Source organism: Oncorhynchus mykiss, unplaced genomic scaffold, assembly GCF_013265735.2.
Source record: "Oncorhynchus mykiss isolate Arlee unplaced genomic scaffold, USDA_OmykA_1.1 un_scaffold_195, whole genome shotgun sequence".
Taxonomy (NCBI): domain Eukaryota; kingdom Metazoa; phylum Chordata; class Actinopteri; order Salmoniformes; family Salmonidae; genus Oncorhynchus; species Oncorhynchus mykiss.
In genome coordinates this window covers 22318-46056 of record NW_023493678.1, presented here as the reverse complement: position 1 = coordinate 46056, position 23739 = coordinate 22318, and the positions used below count along the sequence as shown (strand labels likewise).

General features: G+C 44.2%; 2 protein-coding genes across 2 annotated transcripts; both read right to left on the bottom strand.

Annotated features, from left to right (window-relative positions):
* Positions 1 to 5163: 5163 nt before the first annotated feature.
* LOC110513488 lies at positions 5164 to 7157 on the bottom strand. Its single transcript, XM_036972850.1, has 3 exons — positions 5892 to 7157; positions 5608 to 5686; positions 5164 to 5365 (listed from the first exon to the last, which is right to left on the bottom strand). The coding sequence occupies exons 1-3, from the start codon at positions 6702 to 6704 to the stop codon at positions 5202 to 5204; spliced, it is 1056 nt and encodes a 351-aa protein (XP_036828745.1). The 5' UTR covers positions 6705 to 7157; the 3' UTR covers positions 5164 to 5201.
* A 2-nt stretch (positions 7158 to 7159) lies between these two features.
* Positions 7160 to 23287, bottom strand: LOC118947721. Its single transcript, XM_036972775.1, has 6 exons — positions 23227 to 23287; positions 8918 to 9019; positions 8382 to 8529; positions 8253 to 8289; positions 7809 to 8008; positions 7160 to 7568 (listed from the first exon to the last, which is right to left on the bottom strand). Exons 3-6 carry the CDS (start codon positions 8432 to 8434, stop codon positions 7160 to 7162), a joined length of 699 nt encoding a protein of 232 aa, XP_036828670.1. The 5' UTR covers positions 8435 to 8529; positions 8918 to 9019; positions 23227 to 23287.
* Positions 23288 to 23739: the final 452 nt, after the last annotated feature.

The following is a 23739-nucleotide window of genomic DNA, read 5'->3' as shown; positions in this document are numbered from 1 at the left end:
ACTTTTAGAGTTTGCCAACTACTACCGGAGGTTTATCCGGGGCGCCAAACAATGAACATGCACCTGTAGAATGGTCGTTAAGACACTAACAGCTTACAGATGGTAGGCAATTCAGGTCACAATTATGAAAACTTAGGACACTAAAGAGGCCTTTCTACTGACTCTGAAAATCACCAAAAGAAAAATGCCCAGGGTCCCTGCTCATCTGCGTGAACATGCCTTAGGCATGCTGCGAGGAGTTATGAGGACTGAAGATGTGGCCAGGGCAATAAATTGCAATGTTCGTAGTGTGAGATGCCGAAGACAGCGCTACAGGGAGACAGGACGAACAGCTGATGGTCCTCGCAGTGGCAGACCACATGTAACACCTGCACAGACCACGTGTAACAACACCCGCATCGGTACATGCGAACATCACACCTGCGGGACAGGTACAGGATGGCAACAACAACTGCCCGAGTTACACCAGGAAAGCACAATCCCTCCATCAGTGCTCAGACTGAATAGACTGAATAATAGGCTGAGAGAGGCTGGACTGGGGGCTTGTAGGCCTGTTGTAAGGCAGGTCCTCACCAGACATCACCAGCAACAACGTCACCTCTGGGCACAAACCCACCGTCGCTGGACCAGACAGGACTGGCAAAAAGTGTTCTTCACTGACGAGTCGCGGTTTTGTCTCACCAGGGGCGATGGTCAGGATTTGCGTTTATCGTCGAAAGAATGAGCGTTACAGAGGCCTGTACTCTGCAGCGGGATCGATTTGAGTTGGAGGGTCCGTCATGGGCTGGGGCGGTGTGTCACAGCATCATTGGACTGAGCTTGTTGTCATTGCAGGCAATCTCAATGCTGTGCGTTACAGGGAAGACATCCTCCTCCCTCATGTGGTACCCTTCCTGCAGGCTCATCCTGACATGACCCTGCAGCATGACAATGCCACCACGCACAGAACGAGCAGTATGGCTGATTTCCTACAAGACAGGAATGTCAGTGTTTTGCCATGGCCAGCAAAGAGCCCGGATCTCAATCACATTGAGCATGTCTAGGACCTGTTGGATCGGATGGAGAGGACAGGGCCATTCCCCCCTAGAAATGTCTGGGATCTTGCAGGTGCCTTGGTGGAAGAGTGGGGTAACATCTCACAGGAATATCTGGCAAGTCTGGTGCAGTCCATGAGGAGGAGATGCACTGCAGTACTTAATGCTGCTGGTGGCCACACCAGATACTGACTGTTACTTTTGATTTTGCCCTTCCCCTTTCGTTCAGGGACACATTATTCAATTTCTGTTCGTCACATATCTGTGGAACTTGTTCAGTTTGTCTCAGTTTTTGAATCTTATGTTCATACAAATATTTACACGTGTTACGTTTGCTGAAAATAATTGCAGTTGACAGTGAGAGGACATACATACATATACACACACACACACACACACACACACACACACACACACACACACACACACACACACACACAAAGCCTACCATCAGTAACACACTACGCCGCCAGGGACTCAAATCCTGCAGTGCCAGACGTGTCCCCCTGCTTAAGCCAGTACATGTCCAGGCCCGTCTGAAGTTTGCTAGAGAGCATTTGGATGATCCAGAAGAAGATTGGGAGAATGTCATATGGTCAGATGAAACCAAAATATAACTTTCTGGTAAAAACTCAACTCGTCGTGTTTGGAGGACAAAGAATGCTGAGTTGCATCCAAAGAACACCATTCCTACTGTGAAGCATGGGGGTGGAAACAGCATGCTTTGGGGCTGTTTTTCTGCAAATGGACCAGGACGACTGCTCCGTGTAAAGGAAAGAATGAATGGGGCCATGTATCGTGAGATTTTGAGTGAAAACCTCCTTCCATCAGCAAGGGCATTGAAGATGAAACGTGGCTGGGTCTTTCAGTATGACAATGATCCCAAACACACCGCCCGGGCAACGAAGGAGTGGCTTCGTAAGAAGCATTTCAAGGTCCTGGAATGGCCTAGCCAGTCTCCAGATCTCAACCCCATAGAAAATCTTTGGAGGGAGTTGAAAGTCCGTGTTGCCCAGCAACAGCCCCAAAACATCACTGCTCTAGAGGAGGTCTGCATAGAGGAATGGGCCAAAATACCAGCAACAGTGTGTGAAAACCTTGTGAAGACTTACAGAAAACGTTTGACCTCTGTCATTGCCAACAAAGGGTATATAACAAAGTATTGAGATAAACTTTTGTTATTGACCAAATTCTTATTTTCCACCATACATACATACATACATACATACATACATACATACATACATACATACATACATACATACATACATACATACATACATACATACATACATACATTACATACATACATACAATGTATGTATGTATGTATGTATGTGGGGCTGCAGGTAGCCTCGTGGTTAGAGCATTGGGCCAGTAACCGAGAGGTTGCCAGATCAAATCCCCGAGCTGACAAGGTAAAAATCTGTTGTTCTGCCCTTGAACAAGGCAATTAACCCACTGTTCCTATGGCCGTCGTTGTAAATAAGAATTTGTTCTTAACTGACTTGCCTAAAGTTAAAATTTAAAAACAATCATACACTCTTAACAATACTGCTACAGAAGTGACACCTAGGGACGGTGCCAACAGATTACAACCACGAGTGATCAACTTACACTTTATAACATGTTGTTTTCTGTCTGATTTAATGTGACCCTCATCCTGTCTCGTAACAGATCCAGCCCCTGACGGTTGCCCTGACCCAGACTACATCCCCAGGTCCAGATGATTCCAGCAGGCACAGCCCAGGTGGTTCAGCAGAAACTCCTCCAGCAGCAGGTGGTGACTGCAGCTGCCTCGCTTCAGATACAGACCGCCCCTCCTCACAGCCCGGCCCAACAGGCCCCAGTTTCTGTTGCAGCAGAGTCCCCAGTACAGCAGCAGCCATCCAAGGGCCAGGCTCGCGGAGGGGCCTTGAGGTGCAAGACCCAGTCCAAGCCTAGCGGGGGCAGCAGCTAGGTGCCCGCAGGACTAGTTAGAGCTCCCCTTTCAGCTAGACTAAGCAGGACATCTCATCAGTGTAAATGCACTCAGTGACTGAGGAGCAGCATTATGAAGAGATCCAGCGTTATGAAGGAGTGGTGGAGTCCAGTCTGAGGTGGCTGTGTTGAATCTAACCTGGTTTAAGGAACTGCTCCATGTAAAGGAATGACCTGTCTTTTAAGAGTGTCATCATCTATCTTCAACACAGTACTGTAACTGTCGGCTGTTTCCTTCGCGACTGTTTCAGAAGGTCTCCCCTGGAGGAAACCTGGACCAACATCCAGGGTTTAAGATCAGAAAAGCAGAAAAACAATATTCATGCCTTTTTTTAAATTGATGAATATATTAATGTTACTCCATAGATATCCTGTGGCTATGGGCTGGTGCATAGCTCATTTGGGGAATGTCCATTTGAATAATGTTTTGTGTATTCATACATTGTCCCTGTCCGCCTTGATGATATTATTCTCATGCTTACCGTTTATGATGTCTGTAATTTCATAGTTGGTAGATATAGAAAACACCCTTCTTGTTAAAAAAACCTATGTAGTGATAATCATATCTTTACGTTGTAAGTTTGAGCTATGTAGTCTGAAGAAAGCTTGTGATTGTGTCTCTGGCACCCGGATAAGCACGCATCCTACGTTATCTCCCAAGGCAGGCAGTATTACCACTGCACTGGATAACCTAGCTGTCTATAGTGGCAACCAGCTAATATTTTCATTACATAAAGTGCATTCGGAAAGTATTCAGACCCCTTGACCTTTTCCACATTGTTACGTTACAGGCTTATTCTAAAATTGATTCAATCCCCCCCCTCTACAGATAGTAACCCATAATAAGTAAGCAAAAACTGTTCTATTATTTTTTTAATCAAAAACCTATGTACTAAAAATAAAATACTGATCACATTTACAAATATTCAGACCCTTTACTCAGTACTTTGTTGAAGCACCTTTGGTAGCGATTACAGCCTCGAGTCTTTTTGGGTATGACGCTACAAGCTTGGTACACCTGTATTTGGGGAGTTTCTCCCATTTTTCTCTGCAGATCCTCTCATGTTCTGTCAGACTGGATGGGGATGCACAGTTTTTTCAGGTCTCTCCAGAGATGTTCGATTGGGTTCAGGTCCGGGCTCTGGCTGGGCCATTCATGGACATTCAGAGACTTGTCCCGAATCCACTCCTGCATTGTCTTGGCTGTGTGCTTAGGGTCGTTGTCCTGTTGGAAGGTGAACCTCTGGAGCAGGTTTTCATCAAGGATCTCTGTACTTTGCTCCGTTCATCTTTCCCAGGATCCTGATTCAGGCCAAAGAGTTCAATCTCGGTATCATCAGATCAGAGAATATTGTTTCTCATACCCTTCCCCCAGGTCTGTGTTTCTTTCCAAATCATGTCCAATCAATTGAATTTACCACAGGACTCCAAACAAGTTGTAGAAACATCTCAAGGATGATCAATGGAAACAGGATGCACCTGAGATCAATTTCGAGTCTCATAGCAAAGGTTCTCAATAATTATTTAAATAAGGTAATTCTGTTTTTATTCTTAATAAATTTGCTAAAATGTTCTACACTTTTCGCTTTGTCATGAGGTGTTTTGTGTAGCTTAATGAGAGGAAAAAATAATTGTATAAATTGTAGAATAAGGCTGTAATGTAACAATGTGGAAAAAGTCAAGTGGTCTGAATACTTTCCGGATGCACTGTAAGTTTACTTTTTATAACACATTTCCTGTGATATAACCGTTGGGAAATAATGGGTACTTCTACCGTATAATAGGTTAAATCAAAAGATGGAATATGCTGCAATAGATAAAAGCCTTTCTCAGTGTTTTAGTCATGAGGGAGATAAGAAAGCTCTCAACAGCGTTGTCTGTTTTCCCCTGCTGGCTGCTGACAGTGGCAGATATATCAGAAGAGAAAACATTTATTTGGGCCAGAGGGCAGAGATTCAGGCCTAAAGCCACTCAGAATATCCTAGATCACTGGATCAGAGGGCATGTCACGCAGTGTCAGAAGAGTCAGACTGTGTAGAAGGGCTATACACACACCACTATAGTCAATGTTGCTATCCCTGCTAACATTTAAAAGACCAGTGTTGTAATCTGGTCTGTTAACGGGAGCACATAAGAAGACAAAGGCCAATTTAATGCAATGAATGACGTTTAATAAATTGTCTGAAGTTACTTGGTCTTTAAGGACTGTTTGAAGGGCTTGAACAGGCCTTTGGAGATGGCAGAAAACATCCTGACGAGAAGTGGACGTTTGTGAGGCGTCTCCTGTTGGGAGCTGGCGGGGAGATCCTTTGGCAGTGCAGACATAGCAGCATGTGGCACTATGCTGGGCACTACAGAAGAGAGAGAGAGTTGACATGCACTTTAATTTAGAAATGATGTAATGTATGTTACAACTCAACATAACTGACACTGATAAATGAGAACCAACAGCTTGAGTTTTGGAGAATATAATTACTTTTACATAAGAGATGGCTACTGATTGCATATATAACCTTTGTAAGGTTATTTTGAAGTGGCATTTATTTGTACACCAATCTCTCAAACAGACTGTTGTCCTGTTGTGTGAACTTACGCATGCCATCTTCAGCAGTGGTCTGTACTTGTTCTGATTCAGAGCGGTGGGAATCCTTCTTGTTCCCCTTCTTGAATAGCTAAGTATTTAAAGAGAAAAACATGTTTTAAAAAATGTCACAGCTGACCAACTTCATGATGATAACAATCACACCTACCACACCAGCACAACAACATTTATGATTGGTTTTGGAATGAACGGATGGTTTTATATTTTTTACACTGAATAGCATTGTTTACTCACATTATCTCCCACAACTGTTCATTTAAATACGTTTGCTGTACCTTTAAGTTGCTTGTCAGCCTGACCAGCCTTTGTAGAAAAGATAGTTTCCCGCTGCTAGCCCTCACATCCTCAGCCAGTGGAAGAGCCTTAGGCCCGGTGGTTTTGACTGATGTTCTTGAGGCTGCCCTCAATGCCTCATTACATCTGTGGAGAAGCGCTTCACTCAAAGACTTGACAAGAATCCTATCAAATGAAGAGTCCTGAGTCGTCACGGCCTGTTGGAGGATTTTCTCCGAGCCAAACTCCTCCAACAGATTTTTATAGACGACTCTGTAGACTTTATGAATCCTCAAGTTCTCTGGATAGGCTTGTGTCTCAGAGCAGCCTGACCATGCACAGAAGACCTCCATAACTTTAGGGATAAGGTCTTGTGACTTGCGTGTGACGTCAACTGGGTAATCTTCTGCTGGGGTTTGGATTTCTGTTAGAATTCTCATTACTAACATGCTGATGAGGCCGGTGACGTCATCATCACTGCCCAAGTTATCAGAGGATGGGGTTGGAAGTGTGACATCTTTGACCATGTCTGGGCTGGTTGACATATCGTCCTTGACAATGTTTTGAGCTACACCAGAATGACTGGTGGTATCCACTTCCTCTCCATCAATGTTGGCCTTCAAGATTTGTGCTGCATTGGAGGTCTCGCTTGTTGCCATAATGGTGCCAGAAGGAGACAGCCGAGGGGAGGACTTGCCACTCAATAGATTGCCTACATCAGATATAGTGGGTTCAGATGTTTGGAGAGATTCAGTTGGAGAGGATCCTCTACTTTCTGCATCAGAATCCACAGAGTACATGACCTGGCTTACCATAACTTTGGTAAAGAGACTGACTGTCACTAAATACTGATGAAGAAGAAGAAGAGCATGAAATTCTATCTTCAGACACTCTAGCCAACACCTTGGCCCCCTGAGCCAAACTCATTGAAGTTGAATAGGGCACAAAACTAGGAAGCAGGAGGCACTTAACAGACTCCTCTACAAACAGCTGAACCAGCTCGTAAGTTGTGGGCTTCCCCACCTTGTCATTCCTCTTCAGCTTCGAAAGGATGGTATCAGATGCACTCTTTCCAGCCGCCACTGTCAGTCCCAGAGGGGTCAAGTTGCTATCGGAAATTATGCGGTTCACTTGGTGACTGAGATCACGGGAGAGAGCACCAATCCTACCCTGAGATATGAGCTCCTCCAGTCTAGCTATTGGATCTGTTAGATCAGGGTGAGATGTAACCTGCCCTTCTGCCTCTGGATATACCTTCTTCATGATGGTATCAGGCTATGGCAAACATGCTTGTTCTGGCATCACACACCATTGTTTTTGGCTTAGTAGATTCGCTCATGTCAATGACTGAGCATCTTACAATGGGCTGAGCAGTACTCTCGGGTAACTCAGAAGGAATGGGAGTGCCAGGGAGTGCAAATTCCCACTCTGTCTTCTGTGATTTGGCAGTTGAGAATGACAACGAGGAAGAAGACCGCAGTGACTCTTGATAGACCAATTCCTCGCCAAATTCGCTGCTTATCTTCTCAATGTTCTCCAGCATAGTTCCAACCACTTTATCTATTTCTGAAAGCTGTCCTGCAGCCACCATTTGGTCAGATTTTGACAGTTGCTCCTGGGCACTGCTGATGATACTGTCCTCTGGCATTCCCAGGTGGGCTTTCAGTGAGGTCTGGGAACTTTAACAAGCAAAGCATGTTAATTGCTGTCTGAAGTTGGAAAATCAATATCTTAGTGCTAACAAATCTAACAAGCATTATAATTGAGTATTCTAAATGTAATTTATATGTGTGCATTAGATATTGCAAAACACACCTGTTAGAAAGTTGGAAAATATTGAAATGGAGAAATTATTGTTCATCAGTTTGAGGGTTAGGATTAACTGCACACACACACACATTATGGGGAACATACAGTACCTCTTGGAAGAGGGTGTGCTAGACCTTGGTCGGAGAGCCCTGCCGCCACAGCTACACATCTCCTTCGCCAAATATTTGTTGTCATAAAAGCCCGTCACCCCTAGAATGCGGGCCAGGGCCGGCAGCAGGATCTGCAGGGTGGTCTGTGTAATGGAGTTGACAATGGTCTTGCACAATTTTGCAAGCTGTTCCTTTGTCATCTGCATTGCACAAACAAAACAGAACACAGCAGGTTTGGAAATGAAACTCTGATGTAAAGTATTCTAGATTGAACAGAATGCATTTCACCAACATCGTTTTCCTTATCTGTGACTGAATTCAAAGTTGGATGAAGTATGACAGATTAATGAACGTAATAGCAGAATAGAACTATGGTTAATTCCTCTCTCTTGATTCAACACAACATTCCCAAATCAAAGGTCAAAGGCTGATGGAGAAACTTACAGGTTTTTTAAATCCTTTATAGATCACTTGCCATTGCCTAGAAAAGAAAAAAGAAATGTGTTTTACTTACTTTTTATTTCCTTCTGCACAAAGTATGTGAGGCTAGAGCAAAACATGGTTCTAACATACTCATCAGTAAGATTGCGCATGAATGAGATGAGGATTGGGTAGCAGTCCTCCATCTCATCTTTGTTGCCTGGGCCGAATGCAGCCTTAAGAGCATTCTTCTCCAAGAGCTCAATAACAGATCCTCTGTCCGGGTGTTTATTCCTCAATCCTAAATATGTTATTACCATATAGGACAATTCAGGATAAGTCAGACGCTTTTCTCTTAATACAATACTTTGATAAAATTGCTACAATAGGACTATTGAATAAAACTATCCATGCAACATTTCTTACTGACTACAGTTTCTAACATGACCTTTATCTATGATATTCAAGTTTAGAGAACCAACATACTACAGAGGGAAAATCTATGACCTGGATCCGTATCAGTGCCCTGCTCCCCTGACTTCTTGGAACTACTATTCCTCTTCGCCTTGGATAGAATAGAATAGATTCCAGATCACAAATAATAGACATGTTACATCAGGTCAATGCAGCTATTGTGACAATTGAGTGTTACTAGTCTAGTAGTTGCCCTGTCACTCCTGCCATTTTACCTTTCCTGTCTTCTTGGGCTCCTTCTTGAGCTGGGCCACTGGTTCTTCCTCAACAACCTCCCTCCCCTCCCTCGGGGGATCATCATCATCTCTCTGTACTACCTGAAGGACATAGGAATTTCATGTCAATGTCAGATTAGATTCTTGCAAAGGACATCATAGAGCTACAGCCATATCAGAGCTAAACTGGTGATTGACTTAATAGAGAGAATTAGACATTTGTTTTGCAATAGCCTATGTTATCTTAAATGACGTTTTCCTTAGTTACATTCCCAAATATTTAGTGTCATTTAACCTACCTTTTCTTCATCCATAATAGCATACAGTATTTTTTATATCTCGAAAAACTTGTCCTTGTCTGTGTTGTTTTCACTCATGTTGAGTTTACTGAGGACAATATTGCAGCCACTGACGAATTAAGAACTTCATACCACGTCATGGAATGTTAGACCTTTATGCACATTCCCATTCTCTCATTAATATTGGGGGGGAAATATATTGATCAGATTACACACTTTCCCCATCAACCGTTTTCGATACAGCTAGGCCCACATTGAAATCTGTTCACTAAGCACTGCGACTCAGTAGGTCAAAACAGAAATAAACCTAGTCTAATTTCGTGTCGACCTCTTTTGGATGTATTTCGGTACCCCATTTAGTGAGCCAGTTGATTGATCTATTCCTTATAGTGCATTCCTTAAAAGTAGGCCTACATTAGGGAATAAGGTGCTATTTGGTAGCATATTCCTCTCTAGCCCATGCCTCCACCAATCCAATGATTTTAGATTTGTAGGAAGAAGCGAACGAGTGTACACTTCAGGAGAAGGAGATATTATTGGACTGTATCCCTAGGCTATAGCCAGGCCTAAACCAAGTAGCCTTGAGTACGATCCCAAAAGCTTGGATTGCCAAAGGCCTATCAGAGCTAAATTGGTGATAACAACTTTAAACTTACTGTAAAACATGTTCTACCTTCCCCTATATTTCACTTACCTTTTCTTCCACCATAGCTAAATGTATATCCCGAAAAGCATGTCATTGACTGTTTTGGCTTTGCTACTTTCATGTCGAGTTATGATAAAAGAGCATTTTTGCAGACGCAGACTTTTAGTTAGTCGGGGACGTCATGGACTGAAGGCAGTAGAGGTTAATTGGTTTTAAGAAATGTTTATATGTCGCCCTCTTGTGGAATTATTTAGGTACAACAACGTGTTGTGTAGGATCCAAATGATTGTTTTCTCCTCATCCCTGTGTTACGTCCTATTATCAGTCATAAACAGAGAGCAATACACTAGTAAAGAGGTAACACTCTGCTTCACCCAATGTGATACGGTATCGCTATTATTTTTTATTTTAGAACACATTCAAGAACCTCCAGAAGCTAACTAGCTAATTAGCTAAAAGCTATTTAGTCATTGTTAGCCAATGCTAGCGGCTTTTACCTTCTGCACAGATACCAGCCCTGTTCTTAGCCTGGATAATACTCGCCAGTCTACTAGTATCGGACTGTCTCTCCACAACAACGCCGGATTCCTGCCGTAATCCCTGGACCACTACTTCTGATCTTCACAGCTAGATCACAGCTTGCAGCTAACTAGCTCACAGCTAGCTTGCACTCATCGTGGCATCCAGTACCGAAGCTATCCCTGAGGCCCACCTCCCGGCCAACTCAGCTGTTCTCCCGAACCCCACTCATACACGGCTAGAGCCCAATACTCCACCTGATCCTTGCTGTAAACTCTGGACCTTGGCACCGGTTCATCGCTGCTACCGATTGGCTATAGTGGATAACGCCACTGCCACGAAGCTAGCACCAGTTAGCCGTGAGCCAGGCGCATCTCCCTGCTAGCATTCTAAATTCTACAATACATCTATCGCCATCTGGCTTGGATTCTCTGTTGACACGGCCCCAAGCCGCACCACCACGACTGGTCTGCCGACGAATACTCCATCCGCTGTGCCTTCAACCGGTCTCCGTCGGAGGGCTACTAACTTTAAACGCCGTGTAGCCCGCGTGCTAGCGTAATGGCGGCTTCCCTGTTCCATCTACTGCTGCCTTCTGGACACTATTATCACTTGGCTACATAGCTGATGTCTGCTGGACTGTCCATTAATCATGGTACTCCATTCTGTTTATTTATTTTTTTATTTGTCGGCCCCAGCCGCGAACTCAGGCTCTGTGTGTCATCGCCATTTTACCTGCTGTTGTTGTGTTAGCTGATTAGCTGTTGTTGTCTCACCTGTTGTTTTAGCTAGCTCTCCCAATCAACACCTGCGATTACTTCATGCCTTGCTGTATGTCTCTCTCAAATGTCAATATGCCTTGTATACTGTTGTTCAGGTTAGTTATCATTGTTTTGGTTTACCATGGAGCCCCTAGTTCCACTCTTCATACCTCTGATACCTCCTTTGTACCACCCACACATGCGGTGACCTCACCCATTACAACCAGAATGTCCAGAGATACAACCTCTCTTATCATCACCCAGTGCTTGGGCTTACCTCCGCTGTACCCGCACCCCACCATACCCCTGGCTGCGCATTATGCCCTAAATATATTCTACCATGCCCAGACATAGTAACAGTCCAATGACTGACAGCAGCCGACCACTGAGTGCTAAAGCCTCTTTTCGATCCTCCACTCCGTCTTTCACCAGCAAGGGAACCTCTTTGGTACCAAAGGGAGATGGGATTGACATTGAAGAAAAGGAGGTGTGTATCCCCAATAGCTCTGGACATCTGAGGGAGCTCTTCATCACCCCGGACATCAGCATTCCCACTGCATTCCCACTGCAGTACTTGATGGACTCCAGCAAAGATGATGGCATCTGTTTTGTCACCATACTGGTGAAAAGGTTTCTATCGGAGATCAGACCTTCAGCCCTAGATGGACCCTCCCAACAGGCAGCAGATCTGACCGAAACATCTCAGCAACTCATCAGACAAGTCCTGTCTGAGTTCTGTGCTGCATCCAGATTCTCCAGGACACAGGCATATTCCCAGAACCTGAGCATCCAAAGGGTGTTCAGAGGTGTACATAAAAACCTCATGGAGGAGTTTGGCTCTTATAACACCCTGCATGCAGCTATTTCCTCCCAGACCCTGCATTTGACAGAGTCCTGGTAAAGTCCTTGACCCAGCAGCTGGTACAGGGATGCAAGGAGGCGTCAAGACCAGCTTCTGCTGCAACAAACCCATCAGACCAGGCTGAGACGGAGAGGGGGGCTGAGCAGAAAGCAAGAAGGAGCTTCCTTTGCTTTTCAATGACCAAACTCAGGATCAACTTCAAGGTATAGCAGGGAGTTAGCATTTGTTTTTTGTTCCAGTTAGGTGCTGATGTTATTGATGTGGCTATGATAAGACAAATACATTAAATAAATGTTTTATTCACCACTAAATTGTTGCCTTGGATTCAGAAGTGTTCCATTTATTTATTCTCTGTACCATTTTCTTTACCTTTCATCTGTTAGCGTTCCAAGAGAGCAAACAAAAAGGACTGTCATTCAGTCCAGGAACAGACTGAGATTCCCTCTACTGATGGACATTGCATAGGTAAGGATGTTTTAGAGCTCTGCTATAGCTTGTAGTTTTGTTTAGGTGTGTGTTAGAAACATAGGAATGCCTACCAAACTCATAACACTGTTATTTGTCAATGTTACTATACTGCATCTCTCTCGCTCTCTCTCTCTCTTCAGATCTGGTGAAGGGTACCAAAACGTTTCTGCAATATTGAAGGTCCCCAAGGACACAGTGGCCTCCATCATTCTTAAACGGAAGAAGTTTGGAACCACCAAGACTCTTCCTAGAGCTGGCCGCCAGGCCAAACTGAGCAATCGGGGGAGAAGGGCAGTGCAGTGGAGTATCTTCAACAGCCATAGGCCCAGGGATTTCACATCACATTCCATGATGCAATGCAGAATACGGATTCACACAGAACAATCACCAAACCCATAAGATAACACTTAGCACAGCCAAACATCATGTATCACATGAAGAGGCATTGGTGTTCTCCAGACGTGATACCTTGTCATGGACCTGCTATTTCGATCTTCGCTCTCTCTCTCCCTCTCCCCCACCTCTCTCTCTCCCTCTCTCTCTCTACCACACCTGTTGTCTCGACCTCTGAATGTTCGGCTATGAAAAGCCAACTGACAATTACTCCGGAGGTGCTGACCTGTTGCACCCTCTGTAACCACATTATTTTGTTGACTCTGCTGGTCATCTATGAAGAATGTTTGAACTACAGTACTTGAAGAACGATCTGGCCTTACGATCTGGCCATGTACACTTATAATCTCCACCGGCACAGCCAGAAGAGGACTAGCCACCCCTCAGAGCCTGGTTCCTCTCTAGGTTTCTTCCTAGGTTCCTGTTTTTCTAGAGAGTTTTTCCTAGCCACCGTGCTTCTAAGTCTGCATTGCATGCTATTTGAGGTTTTAAGCTGGGTGTCGGAAATAAGCATTTTGTGACATCTGCCGATGTAAAAAGGGCTTTATAAATAAATTGTACTGATTGATTGATTGTATGAAATGGAGTAGCATATATCCATCATGTAAAATGAACATTGAGCACTGTCTCCATGGAGTATAGCACTGCAGCCTTAGGCAATGTATATTTAAGTGGTGCATAACATTATCTCATATCACATGCATGGCAAGACATGATTGATTTAATTAGATGCTCTGGAGAGATCCCACCCTCCTTCCCCAACACATGTAGGATGCTTAGAAACCACCAGAAACCTGTGAAATAGATCAACAGATGATGTTTTATCTCCTCTCAAGGTCTGTTGATTTACAGTATCTCAGAATCAGGAACTGTCATATCCCATGTGATATGTCAAAACAAGTTGATACATGGTGCATTGGGTTTGTATTTGAATTTATTGTGGATCCCCTTTAGCTGCAGCAGCTACTCTTCATGGGGTCCAGTAAAATGAAGGCAGTTATACAATTGTAAAAACATTCCCGATACATTCACAACAGATTTCACATAATCCATGTTCCTGTTTGATTTCGGGGCAGGCTGTCAACAGCACGTACTGTGACACTATGATAAGTCAACAATACCTCTAGGCATATCTGACGTCATGTATTTGATATCTTTATGTGAAGGTTAATGTCCATATTGACATCAGTTCATTGTGTTTGAGGACGGTTCACTGACGGGTTTTCAACGGATACGATTAGACGAGTTTAACAGTTACAGAATAGCTGCAGTATCAGAGGCGCAGAGCCTTAATTAACGGGCTACACATAATGGCTGACGACAGCCAGGTAAGGATCATTTTAGCCTACGTTTAACGAGCTTTAACAGTTGTCCTAATTCCATCTTGTTCTATTGGCAAGTCTGCCTTAAGTGCAGAAACTATGGTTGATATGACAAAATAAGTATGATTGGAAGTTTAGGCAAGTAATTCCAATTCAGGAATTGTTGTGGGATGTTAGCCTACCATATTGCGCGTGTAGCATTCGTGCCATGGAGGATTGTGCAGGCCGGCAGGTTGCTACAGGATCCTAGTATCATGTATGTTATAGGGATCAGATCTGGCTGACTTTTTCACCTGAACTGCTCATTGGCTGTCCATAATGAGCCCATCGAGCAGGATGTGTAGCTGGGCTCTGCAATAATTAGCTCCCAGAGCAATTACAAATAACTATTCTTGTTTTAAAATCGTCAACTAGCAACATGACGGTCAGTCACCTCTAAGCAGGACTCAGTAGAAACGCTATGTGTTGGATTTGTCCATGTCTCGCTAAGTTAACCTCGCTACCATAACAGCCGTGGTGAATTTATACTACAGTTTTAAGGGATCTCTCTGAAGGTTTTAGATGATACAGTGGTGCTTCGTCTTCTGGATGAAGAACCATACATCTCGGCTTGGCTTCATTGCATTATTATTTGGGAAACGTTGACATGGCATTTGTGTTGACGGATGGATGAAAATAATGTAATTATAGTATCGTTATACATAGGCTAGCAGGAAAATCCGCATGAGATATCCATAGAACTGAGCCCTGCTCCATTTCAGCACAATGCCGCGGTCTCAGGTGCTGCCCAGACTCGAAACATTTCAGCACCATGGCACTGTCCCCTGACGCCAAGAAACGTGTCAGCTCTATGCAGCGGACAGCTCCACAGTGCTGAAATAGTTCAAGCCCCCTTGAACGTCTGATTTGAAATTATTCTGCAAGTGGTTATAATTTATTGCACGTCCTACTTTTGCAGCTTTACAACCTCAGAATTATAGCTAATGGATGGCAGCGAGTTACGTTTTTGTATATGGTGATGAATGACGATGCATGATAAACCATAAATTAAACGCAAAAACGTGCACTTAGACATATTTTCGTTTGGCAGAACTTTGACAAGCTTTGATTTGTTTTCTAATGAAATTGACAATTCATATAGACATTAGACTTAGGCCTAATTGTGACATCATGTGTGTATGACATCTTTGAAGAATGCTCTGGCTTCAGCCAATCGGAATCGAGTATTCAACAATGCTTTGGCATAATTCAAGGACGTTCATATTCACTTCAGTTGTCTGCCGATGGTTCACTGACGTTTTTTCAAAGGAGGTATTAGTATTTCCTCTAAACAGCCTACAACAATAAGCTACACATCATGTCAGATGACAGCAAGGTATGGTCATTTAGCCTATTTTGAGTTTAGAGGAGAAATTACTAACAATATAGTAGGTCACTAACACAGCAATAGGTCTCACTGGTTTGATCCATGGCCTGAAATCTGACCACTATTGCCGTTTTGTTTAAAATAGGAGCGAATAAGTTGTTTCATAAAGTCACAACCTAGGACTGATATTGACCTCTTATTTATCCACCAGAGCGTGAAATGGGAGGATCCCCCGGATGACCAAAATAAAGTCGTGGAGAACATGAAGGATGAAACAGAGACACATGAGACCAACAAGAACAGGACAGGAGGCAAGGTAAGAAATATGCTGTCCTTTACACATGCTCTGCCTACTTAGGCACAGATCTAGGATTAGTTTACTATCACTAAATCCTAGCCTTACAGCATTAGGAGGAGACGCTACACTGACCTTAGATCTGCTATGAGACCTATAATCTGTTGTCATGTAGGCTAAACATAAGTCCAGTGGCTGTGCCAAGAAGACTTTCGTGGAGGAGGACAGCAGCATTGGTGCAGGTCCGAGATTACTTCATGTTGGGTGCAGGTTGTGTTCAAATTCATCAGCACTAATCTGAGAAGATAGTATCTATATAGGTGAAAGCAATATAGTGGAGGCCCGCAGAGAGATGTGCCTTTACCTGTCCAGTGCAATCAAATCCCTAAAGGTGAAGGAAATTAGGGATCAAGTTCAGATTCAACTTTAGATTTCTCTTTGCGGTTTCCCAGAGTCTTCTCAGACACCCGGGTGTGGTTTCTGGGAAAGGGGATCTATCATTGAGCAGCTGGAGAAGGAGGCTCAGAGGATTCTAATGCCTTCTCTCAAGATTGGGACATGCTGTGCCCCAATCCTCCTCTCCTTCCTGAGGAGTCTAACTGATGAGCAAGTCCCATGTCTTTTTCCAACCTCACATACAACTCTGAATTTATAGTCATAGTGCACCTTCTAACCACAAATGGGATTTCAAACATTACACCTAACCCTAAGGTAGTAGTTTTGGAATTGTTAGCTAGATTACTCGTTGGTTATTACTGCATTGTCGGAACTAGAAGCACAAGCATTTCGCTACACTCGCATTAACATCTGCTAACCATGTGTATGTGACAAATAAAATTTGATTTGATTTAACATTACTGTAACCACACCTCTAACTCTTCCTGTAAATCAAGATCAAAATGTCTCATGTACTTGCTAATTGCTTAATTAAATACACTTTTATTTTCCTTAACATGGCTATCTAGTGACTCCACTAACTCAACACCAGTGTACAGGTAAAATATGTTTCCTTTCTTTTCTTTTCTCTAGCCAATGGAGAGTGATTCAGCAGGGCATGAAAAATAAGTCTCTCCACATAAGGTTCTGGTCAAAAGTTGTGCGCTATACAGGGAATGGTGTCACGGATTGTTAAGATTGTTAAAGTCGTGACCCAGACAGCCCTCCGCATTCTCCTACCAGCGCTAGCTCGTATCATGGGGGTGAACCTGAGGAGTGGGGCAACCTCCCCAGAATCCCAGTGCTCTCTGACAGGGTCTGAGGATTCCTTAGGCAGTCTGGATGAGAGAGAGAAAAGGCTGCTGATCAGTGAGATGAACTACTGGACTAAGGAGAGGAGGAGGAATGGCAGTACAGGATGCCGCCAAAAATCCACTCGCAGAACCTCATCACCATGCTGTTCGCCTAAGAGGTATGTTCACAGCAATATTTCAACATAATAATTGCAAGACCTGATCCATACTTATCATAAATTATTAACTTGGAATTCACACCTTGTAGTTTTAAGTTCTGGTCAGAAATGTTGCCACTGAGGGGGTGGGTCCAGGTGAAAGTCATTTTTAACTGGGTAAGCCATAAAGTAATCTATGAATAAATAGAATTAATCATATTCTGATGTCGTACAAACATAAAAATCAGGCAAAAAATCGTGTCAGTTGGCTTTAGGCTTCTAGAACTACGGTGGTATGAGAAGTAATCCATCATTGCTCTAATTTGGTTTTCAGGCTCACTAATGACCCAGATTAGATACAGTTGGTCACATTTGCATGGCTTAAGTGGTGATTGTGTGTTTATCTTCAAGGTCCCAGACCTCATTGCAGAGCTTGCCTGCAACTAGAGAGGCTCCCCTCATGGAGGAGCCTCTGAAGGCTCTTTTTGGGGTAACGGAAGAGAGCCTCCTGATATCCCTGGTTGAGGGTCACTCCATCCCCACCTCCTCCAGCTCCTCCGAGTTGAGCTGTGCTATCGTGGGGGAGGTAGTACACCAGCTTAACTCTGGCCTCTCAGTGGCCATTCAGGCCAGCTCGGGGAGTTGCCCCCCTATGGACAGTCAGGACATAGCAGCAGGCAAGGAGGTCATTCGGGTAGCCTCGGTGCAGATCCTGGCCGAGCTACAGAGCCAAACGTCTGAGCCAGAGTGGGTGGGGTTTATCGAGCCCCTCATGGACCCTGTGACCGATGATGTGCTGGATGCCATTGTCGGCACAATGGACAAAATGGCACAGGACTTCAACATCCTATTGGATCTGGCCAAGAAGATGACAATCTTGGGGTCTAAATTTCTGACAAATCTTCAATGTGACCTTGATGTTGAGTGTCCATCTGGGAAGGAAGGGACCACTCACTTTCTCAAAGAGACTGGATCCTCTACCAGTGTGGCGTCCAGAAAGATTCAGACCCTCTCTAGCCCCGACTTTCAGTCTAAAGCCCTGAAGGCGGTGAGCACCATCCTTACAAGGAAAGTCAGCAGCTCTTCTGGCATGGCTCCTTCCTCTAGGCCTTCTAGTGCTGCTCCTAGCCTTACTGAAGCCCCCCTGAATACCAGCTGCACATTCCTGACATCTGTAACCTCCACTGCCACAGTGATTGTTAAGGCATTTGTGGGAGGCATGGAGACGATAGCATCATTTGAAGGCACATGTGAAGCAGTTGATTGGCCAGTTCCTGTAAATGACCACAAAACAGGGTCTTCACAGAAGATAACCTTCTCTCTAGCCGGCACACTCTATGGCCGTATACGAGCAAAGCTGAGGGACCTTTTAACTCTAGCCGCTCGAGAAGAAGGTGTGGCAAAGGATGCTTCTCTTCGGGAGTCTTCAGACACCCTGGAAAAGGCAACTGTTTCAACTGTTGAGGTCCAGTTACCCAGCACCGAACACAGTAGAGTTCCCAGAGAGAGTCAACCAATACCAGCTCTCTGTCTCTCCAATCTGGATACCAGTACTCAAGAAGTTCTTAGCAGTGTTTTTTCCATCTACAAGTCAGAGTTATCAAAAGTGGAGAGTAAATCCTTAGCCGTTGTCAGTTCATCTGATGAGTCCCTAGAGGCTTGTTGGTTTGTTGATGGTGTCCTATCAAAGCTTGATGACTATACTATTTCCCAGTCACCCTCACCCAATGAAGACTTGAGCGTGAGTACTCAATATTCTCAACTGAGCTCAGAAGAGAGTGTCAGAATCACAGAGTCCTCAACTAGTCTGATTCAGAGCATTAAGAAGCTCTCTAGCAATGACTTTCAGACTCAGGCAGAAGAGGCAGTGAGTAAAGTGCTGATGAGATCCAGTCATTCCTTTATCACACAGATCAGCCATACTGGTCTTCAGAAAAGTCTGCAGGCTGGCTTATCATCTAGCTCACCATCAGAGATCCATGTCCTTTCAGAATCCATGTCCTCCATGTCCTCTGATAATACAGCCTCTGGATTAGTGGAAACCTTTGTCAAAGGAATGGCGACTATTTTCCAGAAAAATGAGTCCACTGACACTGTGCTACTGGAAAGAAGTGGGAGAGTTCCACGGGGGCTCCCAACTGGATGATACTGAATTGAGTGTTAAAATATCAGAGGAGAAGCTTTGGTCAACAGCTGCGTCAGTATGAAGAACACACTTAAGGATTTCTTCACAGGGCTGAAGCCATCTGGATCCGAAAGGACAGAAAAGGCTTCTTCCAAAGAGACCCTTGGGGAAATCCTGGTTGCAATCCAGAGTGAGATCTCAAACTTAGGGCGAATGAAGGATTCCAGGGAGCTCCTTCAGATCAATGATATGGTAGGAACTATGCTGAAGGAGGTTGAGAAAAGTGAGGATGACAGTGAATAAGTCTGCCAAGACATCCCTAGAACCTGTTCATCTTTGTCCACTTCTTTAAATGGTCGTAGTTCCTTGTCCAGCTCTTCAAATGGTCCTAGGTCAGAGTGTGAGTTAGAGATCAACCTCCCTGGCACTCCCATCCCTGACAAAGTGTCTTTTGATCTGACCTGCCCCATCGTCAGGAGCTCCTGCATCGACACCAGGGTCTCTAAAATGCCAGAAATTTCTTCAAGTGACCTAAAGACAAAGATGATGGAACACACAGATGAACCCCTGCATCGTAACAGTCCAATGACTGACAGCAGCCGACCACCGAGTGCTAAAGCCTCTTTTCGATCCTCCACTCCATCTTTCACCAGCAAGGGAACCTCTTTGGTACCAAAGGGAGATGAGATTGACATTGAAGAGAAGGAGGTGTGTATCCCCAGCAGCTCTGGCCATCTGAGGGAGCTCTTAATAACCCCGGACATCAGCAGTGCCACTGCAGTACTTGATGGACTCCAGCAAAGATGATGGCATCTGTTTTGTCACCATACTGGTGATAAGGTTGATATCGGAGATCAGACCCTCAGCCCTAGATGGACCCTCCCAACAGGCAGCAGATCTGACAGAAACATCTCAGCAACTCATCAGACAAGTCCTGTCTGAGTTCTGTGCTGCATCCAGATTCTCCAGGACACAGGCATATTCCCAGATCCTGAACATCCAAAGGGTGTTCAGAGGTGTACATAAAAACCTAATTGAGGAGTTAGGCTCTGCCCTGCAAGCAGCTATTTCCTCCCAGGACCCTGCATTTGACAGAGTCCTGGTAAAGTCCTTGACCCAGCAGCTGGTACAGGGATGCAAGGAGGCGTCAAGACCAGCTTCTGCTGCAACAAACCCATCAGACCAGGCTGAGACAGAGAGGGGGGCTGAGCAGAAAGCAAGAAGGAGCTTCCTTTGCTTTTCAATTACCAAACTCAGGATCAACTTCAAGGTATAGCAGGGAGTTAGCATTTGTTTTTGGTTCCAGTTAGGTGCTGATGTTATTGATGATAAGACAAATACATGAAATACATTTGCTTTATTCATCACTAAATTGTTGCCTTGGATTCAGAAGTTTTCCATTTATTTATTTATTCTCTGTACCATTTTCTTTACCTTTCTTCTGTTAGCGTTCCAAGAGAGCAAACAAAAAGGACTGCCATTCAGTCCAGGACCAGACTGAGATTCCCTCTACTGATGGACATTGCATAGGTAAGGATGTTTTAGAGCTCTGCTATAGCTTGTAGTTTGGTTTAGGTGTGTGTTCAATGTTACTATACTGCATCTCTCTCCCCCCCCCCCCCCCCCCCCCCCCCCCCCCCCCAGTTGGAGAGGTTTCTCCCTCCATATCTCAGCCTGTCAAAAAACGATCCTTGATTGTACGGGTCTTTTCAGCAATGATGAAGCCATTCAGGCGCATCACCAAGAAGAACCTGTAACCTGTTACGCTGCATGAAGAACTACTTTTGTAACAGCAAGACTTTTGACAAGAGGAATTTCTGCATGTCTACCCTTTCAAAGTCTATTTGATCAAATAAATGCAAATTATTTTACAAGAATTTCAAGTGTTTTGGAAGATTGGTAAAACTGAAGCAGCTTTTCTTAGAGAAATGCACTAGTTCCCCCTTGGTTACACATTTATTGTGCAGTTTTTGAGTTGGCAGGACTTGGGCAGCAGGTAGCCTTGTGGTTAGAGCATTGGGCCAGTAACTGAAAGGTTGCTAGGTCAGATCCCTGAGCTAACCATGTAAAAAATATGACGTTCTGCTCCTGAACAAGGTAGTTAACCCACTGTTCCTAAGCTGTCATTGTAAATAAGAATTTGTTCTAAACTGACTTGTCTAGGAAAATAAATAAAATAACCACAGCTTGACTCTAATACAATAGTTGCTGCATAGACTGTCAGATAACCAGATGTTCTCTATTAATTTTGTTAGATTGGTAAGAGCTTATTAGCAGCAAGGGGAAAACACATAGATGAGAATTAGCTATCTGCAGCTAGATCAACCCTCTGAGATGTTTTCTATATGTTGATAATATAAGGTCCAACAGTTGACAGTGTATGTCAGAGCAAAAACCAAGCCATGAGGTCGAAGGAATTGTCCATAGAGCTCAGAGACATGATTGTGTCAAGACACAGATCTGGTGAAGGGTACCAAAACGTTTCTGCAATATTGAAGGTCCCCAAGGACACAGTGGCCTCCATCATTCTTAAACGGAAGAAGTTTGGAACCACCAAGACTCTTCCTAGAGCTGGCCGCCAGGCCAAACTGAGCAATCGGGGGAAGGGCAGTGCAGTGGAGCAGCAGTGCAGTGGAGTATCTTCAACAGCCATAGGCCCAGGGATTTCACATCACATTCCATGATGCAATGCAGAATACGGCTTCACACAGAACAATCACCAAACCCATAAGATAACACTTAGCACAGCCAAACATAATGTATCACATGAAGAGGCATGTGTGTTCTCCAGACGTGATACCTTGTCATGGACCTGCTGTTTTGATCTTCGCTCTCCCTCTCCCCCACCTCTCTCTCTCCCTTCTCTCTCTCTACCACACCTGTTGTCTCGACCTCTGAATGTTTGGCTATGAAAAGCCAACTGACAATTACTCCGGAGGTGCTGACCTGTTGCACCCTCTGTAACCACATTATTTTGTTGATTCTGCTGGTCATCTATGAAGAATGTTTGAACTACAGTACTTGAAGAACGATCTGGCCTTACATTCTGGCCATGTACGCTTATAATCTCCACCGGCACAGCCAGAAGAGGACTAGCCACCCCTCAGAGCCTGGTTCCTCTCTAGGTTTCTTCCTAGGTTCCTGTTTTTCTAGAGAGTTTTTCCTAGCCACCGTGCTTCTAAATCTGCATTGCATGCTATTTGAGGTTTTAAGCTGGGTGTCGGAATAAGCATTTTGTGACATCTGCCGATGTAAAAAGGGCTTTATAAATAAATTGTACTGATTGATTGATGATTGATTGTATGAAATGGAGTAGCATATATCCATCATGTAAAATGAACATTGGGCACTGTCTCCATGGAGTATAAATCAAATCAAATCTATTTGTCACATACACATGGTTAGCAGATGTTAATGCGAGTGTAGCGAAATGCTTGTGCTTCTAGTTCCGACAATGCAGTAATAACCAACGAGTAATCTAACTAACAATTCCAAAACTACTACCTCATACACACAAGTGTAAAGGGATAAAGAATATGTACATACAGATATATGAATGAGTGATGGTACAGAGCGGCATAGGCAAGATGCAGTAGATGATATAGAGTACAGTATATACGTATACATATGAGATGAATAATGTAGGGTATATAAACATTATATTAAGTAGCATTGTTTAAAGTGGCTAGTGATATATTTTACATCAATTCCCATCAATTCCCATTATTAAAGTGGCTAGAGTTGAATCAGTGTGTTGGCAGCAGCCACTGAATGTTAGTGGTGGCTGTTTAACAGTGATGGCCTTGAGATAGAAGCTGTTTTTCAGTCTCTCGGTCCCAGCTTTGATGCACCTGTACTGACCTCACCTTCTGGATGATAGCGGGGTGAACAGGCAGTGGCTCGGGTGGTTGTTGTCCTTGATGATCTTTATGGCCTTCCTGTGACATCGGGTGGTGTAGGTGTCCTGGAGGGCAGGTAGTTTGCCCCCGGTGATGCGCTGTGGAGACCTCATTACCCTCTGGAGAGCCTTACGGTTGTGGGCGGAGCAGTTGCCGTACCAGGCGGTGATACAACCCGACAGGATGCTCTCGATTGTGCATCTGTAGAAGTTTGTGAGTGCTTTTGGTGACAAGCCAAATTTCTTCAGCCTCCTGAGGTTGAAGAGGCGCTGCTGCGCCTTCTTCACGATGCTGTCTGTGTGGGTGGACCAATTCAGTTTGTCTGTGATGTGTACGTCGAGGAACTTAAAACTTACTACCCTCTCCACTACTGTCCCATCGATGTGGATAGGGGGGTGTTCCCTCTGCTGTTTCCTGAAGTCCACAATCATCTCCTTAGTTTTGTTGACGTTGAGTGTGAGGTTATTTTCCTGACACCAC